The following is a 15670-nucleotide window of genomic DNA, read 5'->3' as shown; positions in this document are numbered from 1 at the left end:
CCCATCAGACCAGGTGCTGGGTCACTGGGCCCCATATTGCCCATTCTCGGGCCTCACAGGGCCCTCAGCCCACGTCCCCTAGCCCGTCTCAGGCAGCCCCACCTCACCTTCTCCACCTCTGCTAGGAAGGCGTCAGTCAGGTCTCGCGGTGGCTGGGCTGGGTCCCAGGTCATCCTGTGCTCCTCCAACAGCTCATCCACCATATCCATGAAGGCCTTCTGTGCAGGGAAGACCCAGCCAGGCAGCCCTGGGATGCGCAGGAGCACTGGGACCACATTCAGCACCTGTGACAGCCACAGAGGGGACCTGGGTCCTTCCTGTACTCCTTACTCACCTGGACCACACTCAGGTCCCAGCCTCCTCCAGGGTGGACCCAGGCCTGCCTGTCCCACCCAGTGACCAGCTCCCTCCCCAGAGCCAGCCTCCAAGCTCCCTGCTGGCCTGGGCTGCCGGAAGGAGCAGCCCACCATGGGAATCTCCAGCTTGTGTGTTAGCTGGACAGTGGGCATGGGCTCATTTTTCTCTCCTGGAGCCCTCTGACCCTGGCCCACCTGTCCTGCTACTGTTTGAGATGTGCTCACCTCCGGGCCTTCCCTCTTACAGTGTCCTCTCCAGGATGCCCTCTCCCATCACTCCTGAATGCTAACCCTGCTCGGAATCTTGGTTGCACAGAATTGTCCCTGGATAGTCCCCTGAACTCCTCACCATGGGCACAAAGCCAGAATCCTCCTTCAGCATGTCCTCCAGAAAGTCCAGCATCTTGGCCAAGCGCTGGTCATCATACTTGAAGCGGCGGGCATAGATGAGGGAGGAGATCACGTTGCACACTGCTCTCTTCAGCAGGGACATGGGGTTAAAGGGGCATCCTGGGAGGGGGGCAGGCCAGTCAGAGTGTGGCACCTGCCTCCCAGCCTGCCCATCTCATCTCCTCTGTGTCCCTCAGCCCATCACCTACCGGCCTTGTTGGCAAAGGCTGTACAGAGGCAGCTGGCCTCCTCGGTCACCCACCGCTCCAGGGACTTCTTGCCCAGGCCTAAGTTGCGCATCGTCGACACAGAGAAGCGTCGCTGCTCGCGCCAGGCAGGTCCATAACTTGCCAGGATCACCCCTGAGAATGGCAGGGACAGCTTCTAAGCCCGAACCTGTCTATACCCTTCTCCTTCCATGATGTCATAGGATCCCTCTTCTACACAGTTGGGACATATACATCTCTGGCTTTTCTCTACCCAGGCCCGTGTTTCCACCCCTGAGTGGACACATGGGCCTGGATAGAGTGAAGTCACTCATCCCTATTTCCAGGTATCAGCCGCCCACACCAATCCATCCCCCAGTTTTCCATTTCTGTGGCTGCTGAAATTTGCCTTGAGACCGTGGTCCCAAGCCCAGGTGGTCATAGATGGACATCCACGGGCGGTCGGAGGTGTACTCGCTGTGGTTCACCAGCGCCTCCCGCACAGCGGCCAGCCCATTGAGCACAATGACAGGCTTCCAGGCCAGCTGCAGGCTGAACACGTCACCAAAGCGGAACCTCATCTGTAGGCAAAAGGGCCACGTATTTGTCCAGCTGAACTCCCTGCTGGGCTGCAGACCTTCGCCTCACCACAAAAGACCCAGGGACTCTGCAGTGTGCCAACTCCGGGAAGAGACCTGGTATTGACATGTGGGAACATGGGGTTGGGAGTCACACCCTGTAAAGTGGACTAACTCAGTTCGGATCCAACTTTCTGGACGCAGCACAAGGATCTTGCCAATCAGGATATTGTCAGTGGCGACCACTAGTGGCCCACTGTACAGAGCAGGAGACAGGGTCACAGAGGGGAGCAGTGAGGCACAAGCCCCACAGCACAGAAAAGTTGAAGTGGTCTCTGTCGACCTGAGTCCACCTAAAGTTCCTGACTGTGTGCTGCTCAGGACCCTGGCCCCTCCCCCATCCCCAAGACCTTTCCTTCTGATGGAATCACAAGGGACTGGGGCCTACACAATTTATACCTGTCCACCTGGATCCCAAACCCAGTGCCAAGTCCAGTCCCAACTCCTGGCCTTTGTCCTCTCACACCTTTGCCCTTGGAAAGTTGAAAGTGTCCTCGGGCTCTGCCGTGCCCTCTCCCAGGACGCCTCTCAGCCTGCTTCCTTTCACTGCACAACTCCTGGTCCACCTTGGCTTCACTCTCAACCCATCTCTTTTTGTCCCGGGTTCCCTCCACTGTGATCCACCAGACACTCCCTGACCCTGGGTGTTGGAGGGTACTGGGGATTAATCCCAGGGGCACTTAACCACTGAGTTACATTCTCAGCCCTTTCTATTGTTTATTTTGATGGAAGCTCTCACTACATTGCTCAGTCTACCTGGAACTTGCAATCCTCCTGCCTCAGCTACTTGAGATGCTGGGATCACAGGTGTGCACCACCAAACCTGGCTCCTTTACCTTTTGGAAGGAGCTGGGCGTGTTCTGGAAGTCAATCTGCAGCAGGTTGCCCAGCCCGGGCAGTGGCAGAGGTCCTGGTGGGTAGCGTGCAGCCCAGCGTTGGCGCCGGTGCATCAGGTCCACCAGGAGCAGGAAGACGGCCACGGCCACACTCAGGGCCCACAGTGCGTCCCCGGTGAGCAGCCCCATGGCTGCCGTGCTGTCCACGAGCTCCTCTGGCACACCCGGCTCTCCTGGCCACTCCAGGTACCTGGGGCCAGGGAGGAGAGTCTTGTTACACCCTGGGCACTTGACTGCCTGGGCCCTTCCCTTATAAAGGAGTTGAGGCTGCCCTTCGCCTTCTGCCTGGAGCCAACACACTCTGTTGACTGTGCAGGCAGAGAGTGCAGGGAGGGGCCAGGGCAGGGGCAGCCTCCCAGGCCCTTGGCCCTCCTGCCCTCTCCACGTGACACCCAGGGGAGGGCATGGAGATAGGGAATCGCCCCCGTCCCTGCACCTTACTCTCTGAAGGAGGCCCAGGCTCATCACAGCACCAAGGTGTGCCTTGAGTGCCCTCCGCACCTCACAGGGCCCCCTCTCTGACGTGGCCACGCCTGCCCCTGAGCACTGCCCCTCCTTCCTTGCCTCCCCTCCCTCTCCTCAGGGCCTTCAACTCACACTTGCCATGCACACCAGCCTGGGTCCTCCATGTGTGGTGGCATAGGAGAGTCTACAATCAGGGTCCCATCCTTTCTGCTGCCCCCATTATGGTCTGGATGTGAGGTGTCCCCAGAAGCTGACATGTGAGACAATGCAAGAAGGTTCTGAGTCTTAACCCAATCAGTGAATTATTCCCCCATATGGATTAATAGACTGGTAATTGAAGAGGCAGGGTGTGGCTGGAGGAGGTGGGAATCGGGGCACAGCTTTGGGGTGTACAGTTGTATCTGGGGAGTGGAGACCTCCTTCTCTGCTTCTGGATCACCATGAGCTGCTTCCCTCAGTTCCAGTCTCCCGCCATGATGCTCAGCCTCACCTCCAGCCCTGAGATATGCAGCTGGCCTTCTGTGGACTAAGACCTCTGAAACCGTGAGCCCTCAAATAAACCTTTTCCTCTACAGTCGTTCTACTTTTAGTCACAGCAGCGAAACAGCTGACTGAAATACCCCCGCCCCATTGCCCATGGCTGATGGCTCCCCCTAGGGCAGGCCTGCTCCCCGCAAGGCCCATTCCCTCTCAGACCAACCTGGTTTCAGAGGATGGCACCTTGGGTTGGACCTGAGACAAGGACCTTCCTCTAGATCCAGCCTGGCCTGAAAGGAACCTCCTCCCTGCACAGGGCCCCGGACACCAGGAGTAATCAGAGACCAGGAAGGAGCCCCATCATGCCTTCTAGGGACAGAGAGGCTCAGTGAGATGGCTGCCCCATGGACTCCCATCAGGCCTTCGAGGGAACTTCTGGCACCTGATGACTGAGCCCTGGTGTCAACCCTAACACAGATCTTCCGGCCCTCCCTGATTTCTCCACCTTTTGTGGTTTCACCTATGAAGTTTGGTCAGAGAGGTGATGGTGCTGGCAGAGTCCCCAAACAGAAACACACATACACAAGAAGCTGAATGAAATCAAAGCAGCTAAACCCAAAGAAGCCCCACAGACCCAGAGCATCGCATACTGGAAACACAGAGCCACAGAGAGACTTGTCCTCACTGCTTCACAGCCCACGGATTCCTTCAACCAATAAATCCACCCTGCTGCTGTGTGTCAGGCACCTGCGTGCCTGACCCGCGCCAACGCTGGGCTGCACGCTACCCACCAGGCCCCCTGCCACTGCCCGGGCTGGGCAACCTGCTGCAGATAAACTTCCAGAACATGCCCAGCTCCTTCCAAAAGGTAAAGGAGCCAGTGGTAGATGGCAGCAGAGGTCATGTTGACCCCAACCACAGACGGGGAGTGATGGGTGAAGCCATAGCCTGGACAGGAAGCTGGGCATCCACGAAAAAGCAGGTTTGAGAATCATTTGGGAGGCCTAAGGTCACAGTGAACTTTCCAAGAGCAAAGGTGTGGGAGGACAGAGTCCAGAGGAGAGGTGGATCTTGGCAGCTGGTTTGAATCCACTTGGGAGGGTATAAATTATGCAAGTCCCCAATCCTTCTGATGTAATCTGAAAGATCTGGGGAAGGGGGAGGGGCCAGGTCCCTGAGCAGCAGTCAAGGATTCCAGGTCAAGAGAGGCACAATGACTGCTTCAAATCTGCTGCTGCTGTGGGGCTTGCACTCACTGCTCACCTCTGTGACCCTGCCTTCTTATCTGTAAAGTGGGCCCTAGTGGTCCCCACTGACAGTCTCCTGGTTCTGGCAAAGGCATAGCTGGGTGGTCTGATCCAAAGCGGTCAGACTTCACTTACTCCACCACAGAGGCCAGGACCTTCTCCAGCATTATGAGGCCAGATCTTATCTTGCTGTACTCATACTGTGTCCCCGTGGCTGTGCAGTGAGGCTGGGTCATGTGTTCCAGCGGGGACCCTGGTTTGGCAAGCGCCCTGACCCTCCACCTGCAGTTGCAGCGCCGTTTTGGGAACGTGTTCAGCCTGCAGCTGGGCTGGAGCTCCATGGTCGTGCTCAACGGGTTGGAGCCTGTGCGCGAGGCTCTGGTGAATCGGGGCGAGGACACTGCAGACCGGCCGAATATGCCCATCAATGAGCATCTAGGCTATGGGCCTCGATCCAAAGGCAAACCGCGGCAGGGGCACAGACTATCAGGGCGGCACCCGAGGGGCAGTGATCAAGAGACGGTCTGGACCTAATGCAGCAGAACACCTAGGCTTGCGCACAGGGGGAACGTAGGGGAGGAGCTTGTAGCAGGGGAAGGGACTAAGGGACTTTAAATGAGCTGGGACCAAGGTGGGAGGAGCCAAGGATCACGCACGTGTTTGTCCCGCCGCCAGGGGTTGTTTTGGCACCCTACACCGCAGCCTGGCATGAGCAGCGGCGCTTCTCCGTGTCCACCATGCGCAACTTCGGCATGGGCAAGAAGTCCCTGGAGCAGTGGGTGACCACGGAGGCCAGCTGCCTCTGTACAGCCTTCACTAACAAAGCAGGTGGGTGATGGGGTGGGGGGCACAGGAGGAGATGAGATGGGCGGGCCTGGGAGACAGGGGCCACACCCTGACTGGCCTGCTCCCTCCCAGGATGCCCCTTTAGCCCCATGACCCTGCTGAAGAGAGCAGTGTGCAATGTGATCTCCTCCCTCATCTATGCCCACCGCTTCGAATATGATGACCAGCGCTTGGCCAAGATATTGCACCTTCTGGAGGACATGCTGAAGGAGCACTTTGGCTTGGTGCCCATGGTGCGGGTGCCGGTGGGGCATTAGGAGGGGTCACCAAGGCAGGGAGGTATCCCTGCTGGATCAGCCCCATGAACCAGGCCTCCCAGGAGAGGATTAGCATGCAGGGGCGATGGGAGAGGGCATCCTGGAGAGGACACTGTAAGAGGGAAGGCCCGGAGGTGAGCACATCTCAAACAGTAGCAGGACAGGTGGGCCAGGGTCAGAGGGCTCCAGGAGAGGAAAATGAGCCGGTGCCCGCTGTCCAGCTAACACACAAGCTGGAGATTCCCATGGTGGGCTGCTCCTTCCGGCAGCCCAGGCCAGCAGGGAGCTTGGAGGCTGGCTCTGGGGAGGGAGCTGGTCACTGGGTGGGACAGGCAGGCCTGGGTCCACCCTGGAGGAGGCTGGGACCTGAGTGTGGTCCAGGAGAGTGAGGAGCACAGGAGGGACCCAGGTCCCCTCTGTGGCTGTCACAGGTGATGCATGCAGTCCCAGTGCTCCTGCGCATCCCAGGGCTGCCTGGCAGGGTCTTCCCTGCACAGAAGGCCTTCAAGGCCATGGTGGATGAGCTGTTGGAGGAGCACAGGATGACCTGGGACCCAGCCCAGCCACCGCGAGACCTGACTGATGCTTTCTTGGTGGAGGTGGAGAAGGTGAGGTGGGGCTGCCTGAGACGGGCTAGGGGACGTGGGCTGAGGGTCCTGTGAGGCCTGAGGCCAGGCAAGGTGGGACCTGTGCATCACCCAGTGACTTCCTTCCTTCTTCCTGTGTTGTCCTCTTTGCCTGACCCAGGCCAAGGGGAACCCTGAGAGCAGCTTCAATGCTGAGAACCTGCGCGTTGTGGTGGTTGACCTGTTCACCGCAGGGATGGTGACCACCTCGACCACGCTGGCCTGGGCCCTCCTGCTCATGATCCTGCACCCGGACGTGCAGCGTGAGCTTTGCTGGGAGCTCTTTGGGAGGTTGAGGGAGGAAAGGTAGAGGCAGTGTCCCTAGCTTAGTTGGGACATCTGCCTTCCAAGCCTGGGCCTGGCCAAGGGTCCTGTAAGAGTGACATCTTCCTCATCTGGACACAGCCCTGAGATAGGAGAGGGTCAGGGTGCAGGTCCCTGGGTGCTGACATACTGTGGGGTTGCTTCTCTGTCCAGGCCGCGTCCAACAGGAGATTGATGAAGTGATAGGGCAGGTGCAGCAGCCAGAGATGGGGGACCAGGCCCGCATGCCCTTCACCATGGCTGTGATTCACGAGGTGCAGTGTTGTGGGGACATTATCCCACTGGGTATGCCCCATATGACATCCCGTGATGTTGAAGAGCAGGGCTTCCTCATCCCCAAGGTAGGCCAGATGCCCTCCTAAATCCCAGGGCACCTGTAAGCTAGTGGCCCCAGCATGGCCACTGTGTTTTGGAGATACATCTAATCTGGGATTCCTGGATACCGGCTGTCCCCAGACTGAATAGGTGTGGGATATAAAGTATCAGAAAGGCCAGCCCTTTCCCTGAACCTCTGAAGTAGTATAGTGACAACCTAAGAGATGCCATAGCTTGTCAGAGGAACCACTGCAGTCAGGGAAAGAGGACAGTGTGGGAGAATTGTCACTCAGTCTGCCATGGCATTAGACAAGGTTCTAGAATCTTCTGGAACCGAGGGTTACTTCCAAGGGTTCAGGTGTGGGCAGGCTAGAATCTGCCCAGACCAGAAGGGTCCTGACATCCCCCTCCCAGTCCCTGCTCATGGCAGGCATCTCCTCCAGGGGACGACGCTCATCACCAACCTGTCGTCTGTGCTGAAGGATGAGACCGTCTGGGAGAAGCCCCTCCTCTTTCACCCTGGACACTTCCTGGATGCCCAGGGCCACTTTGTGAAGCGGGAGGCCTTCATGCCTTTCTCAGCAGGTGCCTGTGGGGCCTCCCTGTCCCTCCCCAGGGCTCCTTGGAGGGGTGGAGGCCAGGGACAGGCTGACTGAGCCCGAGTCCCCCTCACAGGCCGTCGTGTGTGCCTCGGGGAGCCCTTGGCCCGCATGGAGCTCTTCCTCTTCTTCACCTGCCTCCTGCAGCGCTTTAGCTTCTCGGTGCCCCCGGACAAGCCCGGCCCAGTGACCGTGGTGTCTTTGCCCTCCTGCTGACCCCATCCCCGTACCAACTGTGTGCTGAGCCCCGCTAGAGGAGGTGCAGACCCCAACCCTGCCCCCAAACGGGGCTCTGATGTTCAATAAACCAGTCTTGTCACTGCCACTTTGTTCTGAGATGCCCCTGGCTCTGTTGGGTCCTCAGCCACGTGTCTGAAGCCAGTCCTCGCCCCCTGCCTCATCCTTCCTGACTGGACCCCTTGAATGCACATGAGAAATGGGCATCCTGGTGCTCAGCAGGTAACATCTGGCTTCATGACACCCACAGAGACCCATCACTGGCTGCTTGGTTGGTGGCCAACTGCATGCAGAAGTCTGGACTCTGTGGGTCTCAGGTAGGGGACAAGTGAACGGGTTTCTGCCAGACATCAGTGCTGTCCCTGGCTGCCTGGCAGATGGTGTGACACAGGGAGTGGGACCTGCTCCCCAGGGAAGTTTGACCAAGCCTCCATGTCCAAGAGTTTCTTGGGGTTGGTCAGGTGGGGTGGAGCTGCCCCATGGCCAGCTGCCACAACTCACTCCCTGTCCCCTCCCAGGCCAGAGGAGATGGCCCAGTGCTCCCACCAGTATAAAGGGCCCCAGGTACACAGAGGCGCTTGCCAAGAAGGATGTGCCCAGGCCTTAGGGACGGTCTCCTGCAGCCCTAGAGGAGTCAGGCATGTGTTTTAGAATGTGGGATGGAATCCCCAGGCCTGCTGAGTAACTGTCCTCTAAGGGCCACATGGCTCTGCGTGAGCGTCTGTGTTGTTTCTGTATTGTGGTAAGACTTGTACCTAAAATTTACTGTAAGCATACTACACACACATTGTGTGTGTGTGTGTCTATTTTTAATTTGGTGGTGGTGCCAGGGGTGGAACCCAAGTCCTTGTGCATATTCAGCAAGTATTTTTTGTGGGGGAGGGGCAGGTTCTAACAATGTTGCCTGGCTGGGATGGAACATCTGGACTCAGGCAGTCCTCCTGCCTCAGCCTCCCAGGAAGCCTGACTGCAGGTGGGCACACCGTGCTGGCTCCTGGTGTTCACCCTGAGCTGCCCTCAGCTGCATTTTCACTGTCTCAAGTGCTCAGTTGAGCAGTACCAAGCACACTGACATCGTGCACCGTCACCTGCCCATCTAAAGAACTCTTTCATCTGGAAAAACAGAACCTTAAATTATTAGACTGCTGTGCACAGTGCCACACATCTGTAATCCCAGTGGTTTGGGAGGGTCACGAGTTCAAAGCCAGCCTCATCAACTTAGTGAGGCCCTAAGCCATTCAATGAGACCCGATTTCTAAGTAAAATATAAAAAAGAGCTGGGGACGTGGCTCAGTGGTGAAGCACCCCTGGTTTCAATCCCCAGTACAACAACAACAAAAACCTATTACTTCCCACTTTCTCTTCCCGCAGCCCCTGGCGACCATTATTCTCCTTTCTGCTTCTATGAATTTAACTATAGATTTCCGGAGAACTAGAAGCATCCATCTATCTATTGTGACTGACTTATTTCACTTAAAATAATGTCTTCAAGGTTCATTCAGTGCTTCCTTCCTTTTTAAGACAGAATACTTCAGTTGTGTGGGTACGCAGTTTACTTTCTTATCCCTGTTCCTCCTTCCTTGGTTTCATTGAAAAGTGGACAACCAGAGTCCAAATATTTTACAGGGAAAATTCTACCAATAAACAATTCAGGAATTTTAAACCATGTGCCATTCTGAGGAGCTTGGCCAAATCTCCCATCTTCCACCTTGGTCTTCCCGTCCCACTCGTATTTAGGATATGAGGGATGCCTTCATCCAGCGTGTCCATGCTGTATATGCTACAGCCCCTTAATCAGTTAGCAGCAGTCTGAGTTAACAACAACTTCAGTGATTATGCTGGGCTTGTGTTCAAGTAAGAAGGTTAGTAACCACTGGGCATGTTGGCCCTCATCTATAATTCCAGTGACTTAGGAGGCAGAGACAGGAGGATTGCAAGTTTGATGCCAGCCTAGGGAATGTGTGAGACCCTGTCTCGAAATAAAATTTGGAAAGGGCTGGGGCTGTGGCTCAGTGTTTGAGCACTTACGTAACAGTAGACTAGGCCATGGGTTCAACTCCCAGCACCTAAAAAAACAAAACAGTAGTAGTGTGCTGCAGGCCTGTACCCTTCACCCCAGTGGAGCTCACCGAGTCAGCATCACCGCATCTCCCACTGTAGAGTAAGGGTGAAGGGCGGGTGCGGACAGTGAGATACTTGGCAGGAGACCAAGCCCACAGACCCTCACTGCAGGGCGCTGCTGGCCAGCTCCCGGGTCAGCCGTGCTATCGTCCCTGCAGTGCCCAGGCTACAAATTAACCCTCCTGGTGGGCACGAGTGGGTAGGGACAGCAGCACAGTGTGCAGCGTGGCTCGTGCGCAGCTTCAGGCATCTCCTAGGACCTGGGGTGGGTCTCTGTGGATAAGGGCTCCTGTCCCCTGCTTTCCTGACCCACTCACCTGCCAGAGGACACTGGCCTCCACCTGCAGCCGTGACCGTGGGGTACAGCGGTGTCTGTGAGACCCTCCTCCAACTCCAGTGGACATAGGCTCAGAAGTGGAATTCTGGCTCCCGGTGCAAGTCTCTTTCCATCTTTGAGGCCCACTGTGCTGTTTCCCGCGGTGGCTCTACCATTGAGGTTCCCGCCCAGAGCACAGGGCTCCACGCCCTGCCCAAGCTGGCAGCCCTTGTTTTCTGTGGTTGGTTCCTCCCCCTCCTCCCTGCCTTTCTTCCTCTCTTGCTGTACTGGGGCTGAGCCCAGGGGCTTGTGCCATCTAGGACAAGAGCTCTGCCTCTGAGCCACCTGCCCAGCCGTTTCTGATTTACTGAGACAGGGCCTCACTAAGTTGCTGAGGCTGGTCTTGAACTTGTGATCCTCCTGCCTCAGCCTCCTGGGTAGCTGGTAAGACCAGCTTGGCCCCCGTGCCAGCTGGTGCTTGTCCTCTGGTAGGAGGCGTCCTGGTGGGTGAGGGGTGGTCTGTTCTCCACGGGCGCAGGGCCTTGCTCTAGTTAGAGGTGCTTCTTGTGGTCATCTTCTCCCACTCTGTGTGGCCTTCTCCCTCTGTGGAGAGCGGCCTCCCATGCCCAACAGGGTTCAATTTTTATGAAGTCCAATTTGTCCTCGTGGTTTTTGAGCTCATACGTGGGGACTTTGATCGAATGTTAATTTTGCATATGTGCCGGCTGAGGGTGGCTGCACTCCTGTGCGTGTGGACGTGCAGTTTTCCCAGCACCGTTTCTGGAGGGGGCTGTGCTTTCCCGTGGAATGGTGTCGGCACCGTTGTTGGAAATCGTTTGACCACATGGAGTGAAAGGGTTAATGTGGGGAATGTTCTGAGGACTGTGTTGTCAGGCGATTCCTTGTTTGCAGAACCACAGGGCTTACCTGCATACACCCAGGTGCAGCCCCTACACACCTGGGCCTGGTGGTAGCGCCTCCTCCTCCTCCTAGGCCACGCCTGTGCGCAGGTCACTGTACTGAATGGCGGAGGCAGTTGTGCTCAATGTTGAGTTCAATGTGACCAGGTGATAGGAGCATTTTAGGTTCATGTATATGTGGTGGAGCGTCATTATATGTCCACACTTGTCACATGACTGTCCAGAAAGATTTATTTCCAGGAATCTCATTTGTTGTGTTTGTCTCTCCTCCTGCCAGTACCACACGGATTTGATTACTTCAGCTGTGTACAGATGGTCCCAAAAAATGGTTTGAGAAACCATTTTTCCCTTTATGGCTGTCCAGTAACTATAGGCATTCCGAATAATCTGTGCCTCAAATTTTGAATTTAATCTTTTTTTTTCCTTGTGGTGCTGGGGATCCATCCCAAGACCTCATGCAAGCTGGGCAAGTGCTCTCTGACTGAACCGAAGCCCCAGCCCTGAATGTTAATCTGTTGATATGCAAGTATCAATCCATGAACAATAAAGTATTTCTTTTCATTTATTAATTCTTCTTTGATTTCTCTATTTTATTTATTCAATATTTATTTATGTCTTCTCTACCTTTCTTTGCAATTTTTTCTAGTTTTTGCTATATACATCTTGGACTTCCTTGGATTACTGATTTCCTTCATTTATTTTATTTTACTTGATAGTATTTTAGATAAAATTATAATTTCATTCTCAGGTAATTTGCACAGCTGATTTGTGCATGCTGACTTTGTATCCTCTACTTTGCTGAATTTTCCCCAAACTTTTGACAGTGTTTTTTGGAAACTTTCATTTTTTTCTGCACATAAAGTTCAATTGTCGCTCAATGTAACATTGAAGATTGCTTTGTTTCCGGTCATCACTAAAATCAAGATAATGAAGGGTTAAAATTCTACTGTCATGTATGTTCTGAAAAACTCACAACATGAAATACTCTTATTTTATTTGAACCTGATGGCACCAGACTTTAGGTCCCTGAAGGTCAAAACTCCTGGACTCCTGGCTCTGGGATTCAGGCCGGCAGGGAGGAGAGAGCAGCTTCTGAGCCAGCTGCAGGGGTCCCACACCCTCCACCTGCCCTGTGTCCTTCACTACCTGAGCTAAAAAAGAAATTTGTATGTACAGGTTTTTCTGCTTTAAAGGTTCTCACCTGTCAGACATGGTTTTGGTAATTCTTTCTTGTTTATCTGTTACTGGCCCTTTAGCATGAGGGCCATGTTACATTGATCTTATCAGTAGTCTCTTGTTGAGAGCCACAGCCAAGGGGCCCCAGCAAACTTTCAGACTGCCAGCTGATGATTGGCTCACAGCGGCCCAGCAACTTCTAGCTGATTGGCTCCTCTGCGGTGATGCTCATTGGGCTGTTTCCCCGCCCTTTCAGACTACGGAGCTGCTCATTGGGGGACTTTTTTTGGCTCCGCCCACACAACCCAGCCAATCGGCCTCAAGAGCAGGAGGAGTGGGGGAGGTTGAGAGGCTTGTGGGAAGCCGGTGGTGGCAGTTGGGCTCTGAAGGTTTTTCCTGAGGAGCTGTTTTGTTTGGCGTGTGTGGTTCTAAAAATAAAGTTCCTTTCTTTTGACAAGTGGCTCCTGAATTGTGCCCAGCCAGACTGCGGCAGTCTCTTAAAATCTTGGGCCACCTATAGGTATGGGCCTGTTTAAGATGCTTCACTATCACTATCTGGTCTTTAAATGGTTTTGCAGGTAATTATACAATCTTACAATTAAAAATTAATCTGTCAGAGGTAAAATATATGAAAGAGATTCTGTATGTATGGACATTTATTCAATGATATGATAAGGAGTCTGAACAGTCAGGCACTGAGTTAAAGGTGCCCAAAGGCACAGCCTCTAACAGGCAAGGGTAACAGGACACCAGAAGAAAAGGTCTAAAACTAAAAGAGATAAAAGGTTATAGGTATGCAAACATATTTTAAAATGAAAAATTTAAAGGTCTAAAAAGGTTTCTAAATGAAAAAAAATATTTTGTCTGGTAAATTAATATTCTTTTGCTAAAATCTAAGATGAAAGAAGACAAAACTGTAATGTTTTGAACAACCAATAAAAAAATAAAAAATAAATTTAAAAAAATTAAAAAATAAAATAAAATTAGCATAAAAAAAGAAGACAAAACTAAGGATATAAACGAACTACAAATGTTTTATTAAGTCACAGGAGGTTTGCAAGGCTGAATCTCAAAAAGTGTGTTTGTGATTGGATCGGTTCCCTGACCAGGAACCGAGAGCAAGATAATGTTCCGTAACCCTTCCCTTCCTCCACGGTCAGTTAAACAGCTGATGAGGCCAGGAAAGTGACTGTCCAGCACCCCCAAGGTCCTCTGAAACTCCTGCGTGCTACCACTCAATCTCTAAACTCACTGCTTTCCCAACCCGTACCCTTTGCTCTCCACTTTATAAGGAAGAAATTTGGTGTGGGGGAGAGGCAGACACCCAGGATAATTGAATCTGGCCAGCCAGGGTCACTCTCTGGTGCTGTGTGAGGTCTTGGGACTAAAGCCTAACCCCAACAGCCCTCAGGGGTACCGAGTATCAACTGCTGTTTGGGAGAATTTTGGTGCGTGGCACGAGGAAGGCTCAAGGTGACAGAGGGCATCTGGCTGGGGCAACTCCCTAGGGTTGCCAGCAGACTTTGGCCTGAAACCTGACTCCGACAGCCCCCGGGGCACAGATATCAACGACATGCTAAACTTCCACTATGCTTGGACAGCAAAGGGCTTTATAGCAAGCCCTCTGAGGGCATGAAAAGAGACCTACTTCTTCCCTTACCAACCTTCCCTCCCACACTCAGCCGACTTCACACATCCAGGAAGAGACCTGGGCTGGTTTGTGAAGTTTACATTTGTCGGGGGGTCTTTTATTAGCACAGTTATTTGAAACTTGGTGTACTGACAGGAAGTAAAGTCTAAAACATTGGTTCACTCTTATCCATCGAGATAATTTTCTTGTATTTGTATTTGTTAGGTTTCATTACTTGAGGAACCTAAGTCTTAAAAAATTAGGCTTTGCATCTGTTTGAAAGTCTTAAATGATTACTTTATAATTGGTTGTCATTTAAATTATAACAATACATACCCCAAACATAAGTGACTAGGTGTATGTATACATATCTGTCTAAGCCTTATCTAAATGTTATTTAAAAGTTTATAAAATCAAAGTTTATATAAGCTTACCAGCAAGTTAACCAATAACTGCTCTCTCTTTTCTACAGGGCCATAGAAGGGTCACACTGTTATTTAAAGATCTGTCTTATGTCTGTTTACTGTAAGTCAATTTCTGATCATTAACACTGTGTCCTAAATGTATAAGAGATTTAAGGCTATCCTTTAATTTTATTAACCCATACAGACATATGATTATTGTTACCATACACCCTGCATTCTAAATTTTCTCAGATTTCTATAGAAATAACAAACTGGGTTGATATTTCCTCATGTCACTTAATGTTTCATAGCTGGATAAAGTAACCAGTTGTCAGCAAGTTATATATGCAATTTTGTGTTACCTGTCACACTGAAATTGAAATTTGAATACATTTTTAAAAGATAATAAGGAGAACCTAATCTATTTAAAGGTAATATTGTAAAACATGAAAATACATTGCCCCTTATCCACACAGAAGAACGATACATGCTCTCTCAGCCTTTCTCTGACTCATGTTCTAAATGTAATATTATGTTAACTATGTTCATATAGACTCAAGAAATATTATATACAAACTTTGTAAAATGACATTTAGAAAGAAACAAGGATTAATTTTGAAGCTAAAACACTTTTCCTAAAATTTGCCAACATCCCCACCTCACCTCAATTCAGATTCCCTCACGATACTCCATGTTAAGATAATCTCAAAGTAGATAGACCTAAGCTCATTTAAAGTTATGTTCTGAAGATTGATACTTGTTATAAAGATTACTATAATCTCAAACAGGGTTATAATGTACAAGGCAGCCAAAATTCAAGCTAGCTATTACACAATCTGAACATATTTTTACTCTTGTTAATTTCATTTTGTGTTTTCCTTGTGAACTTTATAACTGTTGCCTGTTAATGTTTTGCAGAGGTACTGCTTCAAGAACACCGAACCTGAGTTAGTTTAAGATATATCACCTACTAAACAAATAGGATATAAGGCTAACTTCCAGTACAGATACAGACCCAAATTATTGAATTAAGGGGTAAAAGACTATAAGGTTATTTTTAAAATATTTGTTTTTTAGTTGTAGTTGGACACAATGCCTTTATTTTTATTTATTTATTTTTATGGGGTGCTGAGGGTCGAACCCAGGGCCTCACACATGCTAGGCAAGCGCTCTACCGCTGAGCCACCATCCCAGCCCGAGACTATAAGGTTATTGACATTAAAG

At 51.9% G+C, this 15670-nt stretch overlaps 2 protein-coding genes and 1 pseudogene across 2 annotated transcripts in view; 1 reads left to right on the top strand and 2 right to left on the bottom strand.

Moving 5' to 3' along the window:
• LOC139705065 (cytochrome P450 2D17-like) overlaps positions 1–15670 on the bottom strand; it is a 76948-nt gene that overhangs the window by 642 nt on the left and 60636 nt on the right. Inside the window, exons 9-11 of the mRNA XM_071609263.1 lie at positions 956–1108; positions 706–866; positions 108–284 (exon numbers count right to left, since the gene is read on the bottom strand). Coding sequence (XP_071465364.1) covers positions 108–284; positions 706–866; positions 956–1108 — 491 coding nt within the window. The remainder of the gene's footprint in view (positions 1–107; positions 285–705; positions 867–955; positions 1109–15670) is intronic.
• LOC139704970 (cytochrome P450 2D6-like) lies at positions 1303–3625 on the bottom strand. The gene is made up of 3 exons (XM_071609130.1): positions 3084–3625; positions 2427–2676; positions 1303–1533 (listed from the first exon to the last, which is right to left on the bottom strand). Exons 1-3 carry the CDS (start codon positions 3206–3208, stop codon positions 1303–1305), a joined length of 606 nt encoding a protein of 201 aa, XP_071465231.1. The 5' UTR covers positions 3209–3625.
• On the top strand, positions 3217–7967 carry LOC114084068 (cytochrome P450 2D17-like; annotated as a pseudogene).

Source organism: Marmota flaviventris, chromosome 3 (assembly GCF_047511675.1).
Source record: "Marmota flaviventris isolate mMarFla1 chromosome 3, mMarFla1.hap1, whole genome shotgun sequence".
NCBI lineage: Eukaryota > Metazoa > Chordata > Mammalia > Rodentia > Sciuridae > Marmota > Marmota flaviventris.
This window is presented reverse-complemented; position numbering and strand designations above follow the sequence as displayed.

Excerpts from the sequence above, each read along its gene's own strand:
- LOC139704970 (XM_071609130.1), bottom strand. The coding sequence starts at position 3,208 with ATGTCAGCTTCTGGGGACACCTCACATCCAGACCATAATGGGGGCAGC. Across the intron at positions 2,677-3,083 it reads GGCTGGTGTGCATGGCAAGT|GTACCTGGAGTGGCCAGGAG; the intron begins GTGAGTTGAAGG and ends CCCTGGCCCCAG. Across the intron at positions 1,534-2,426 it reads CGCCCAGCTCCTTCCAAAAG|ATGAGGTTCCGCTTTGGTGA; the intron begins GTAAAGGAGCCA and ends TTTTGCCTACAG.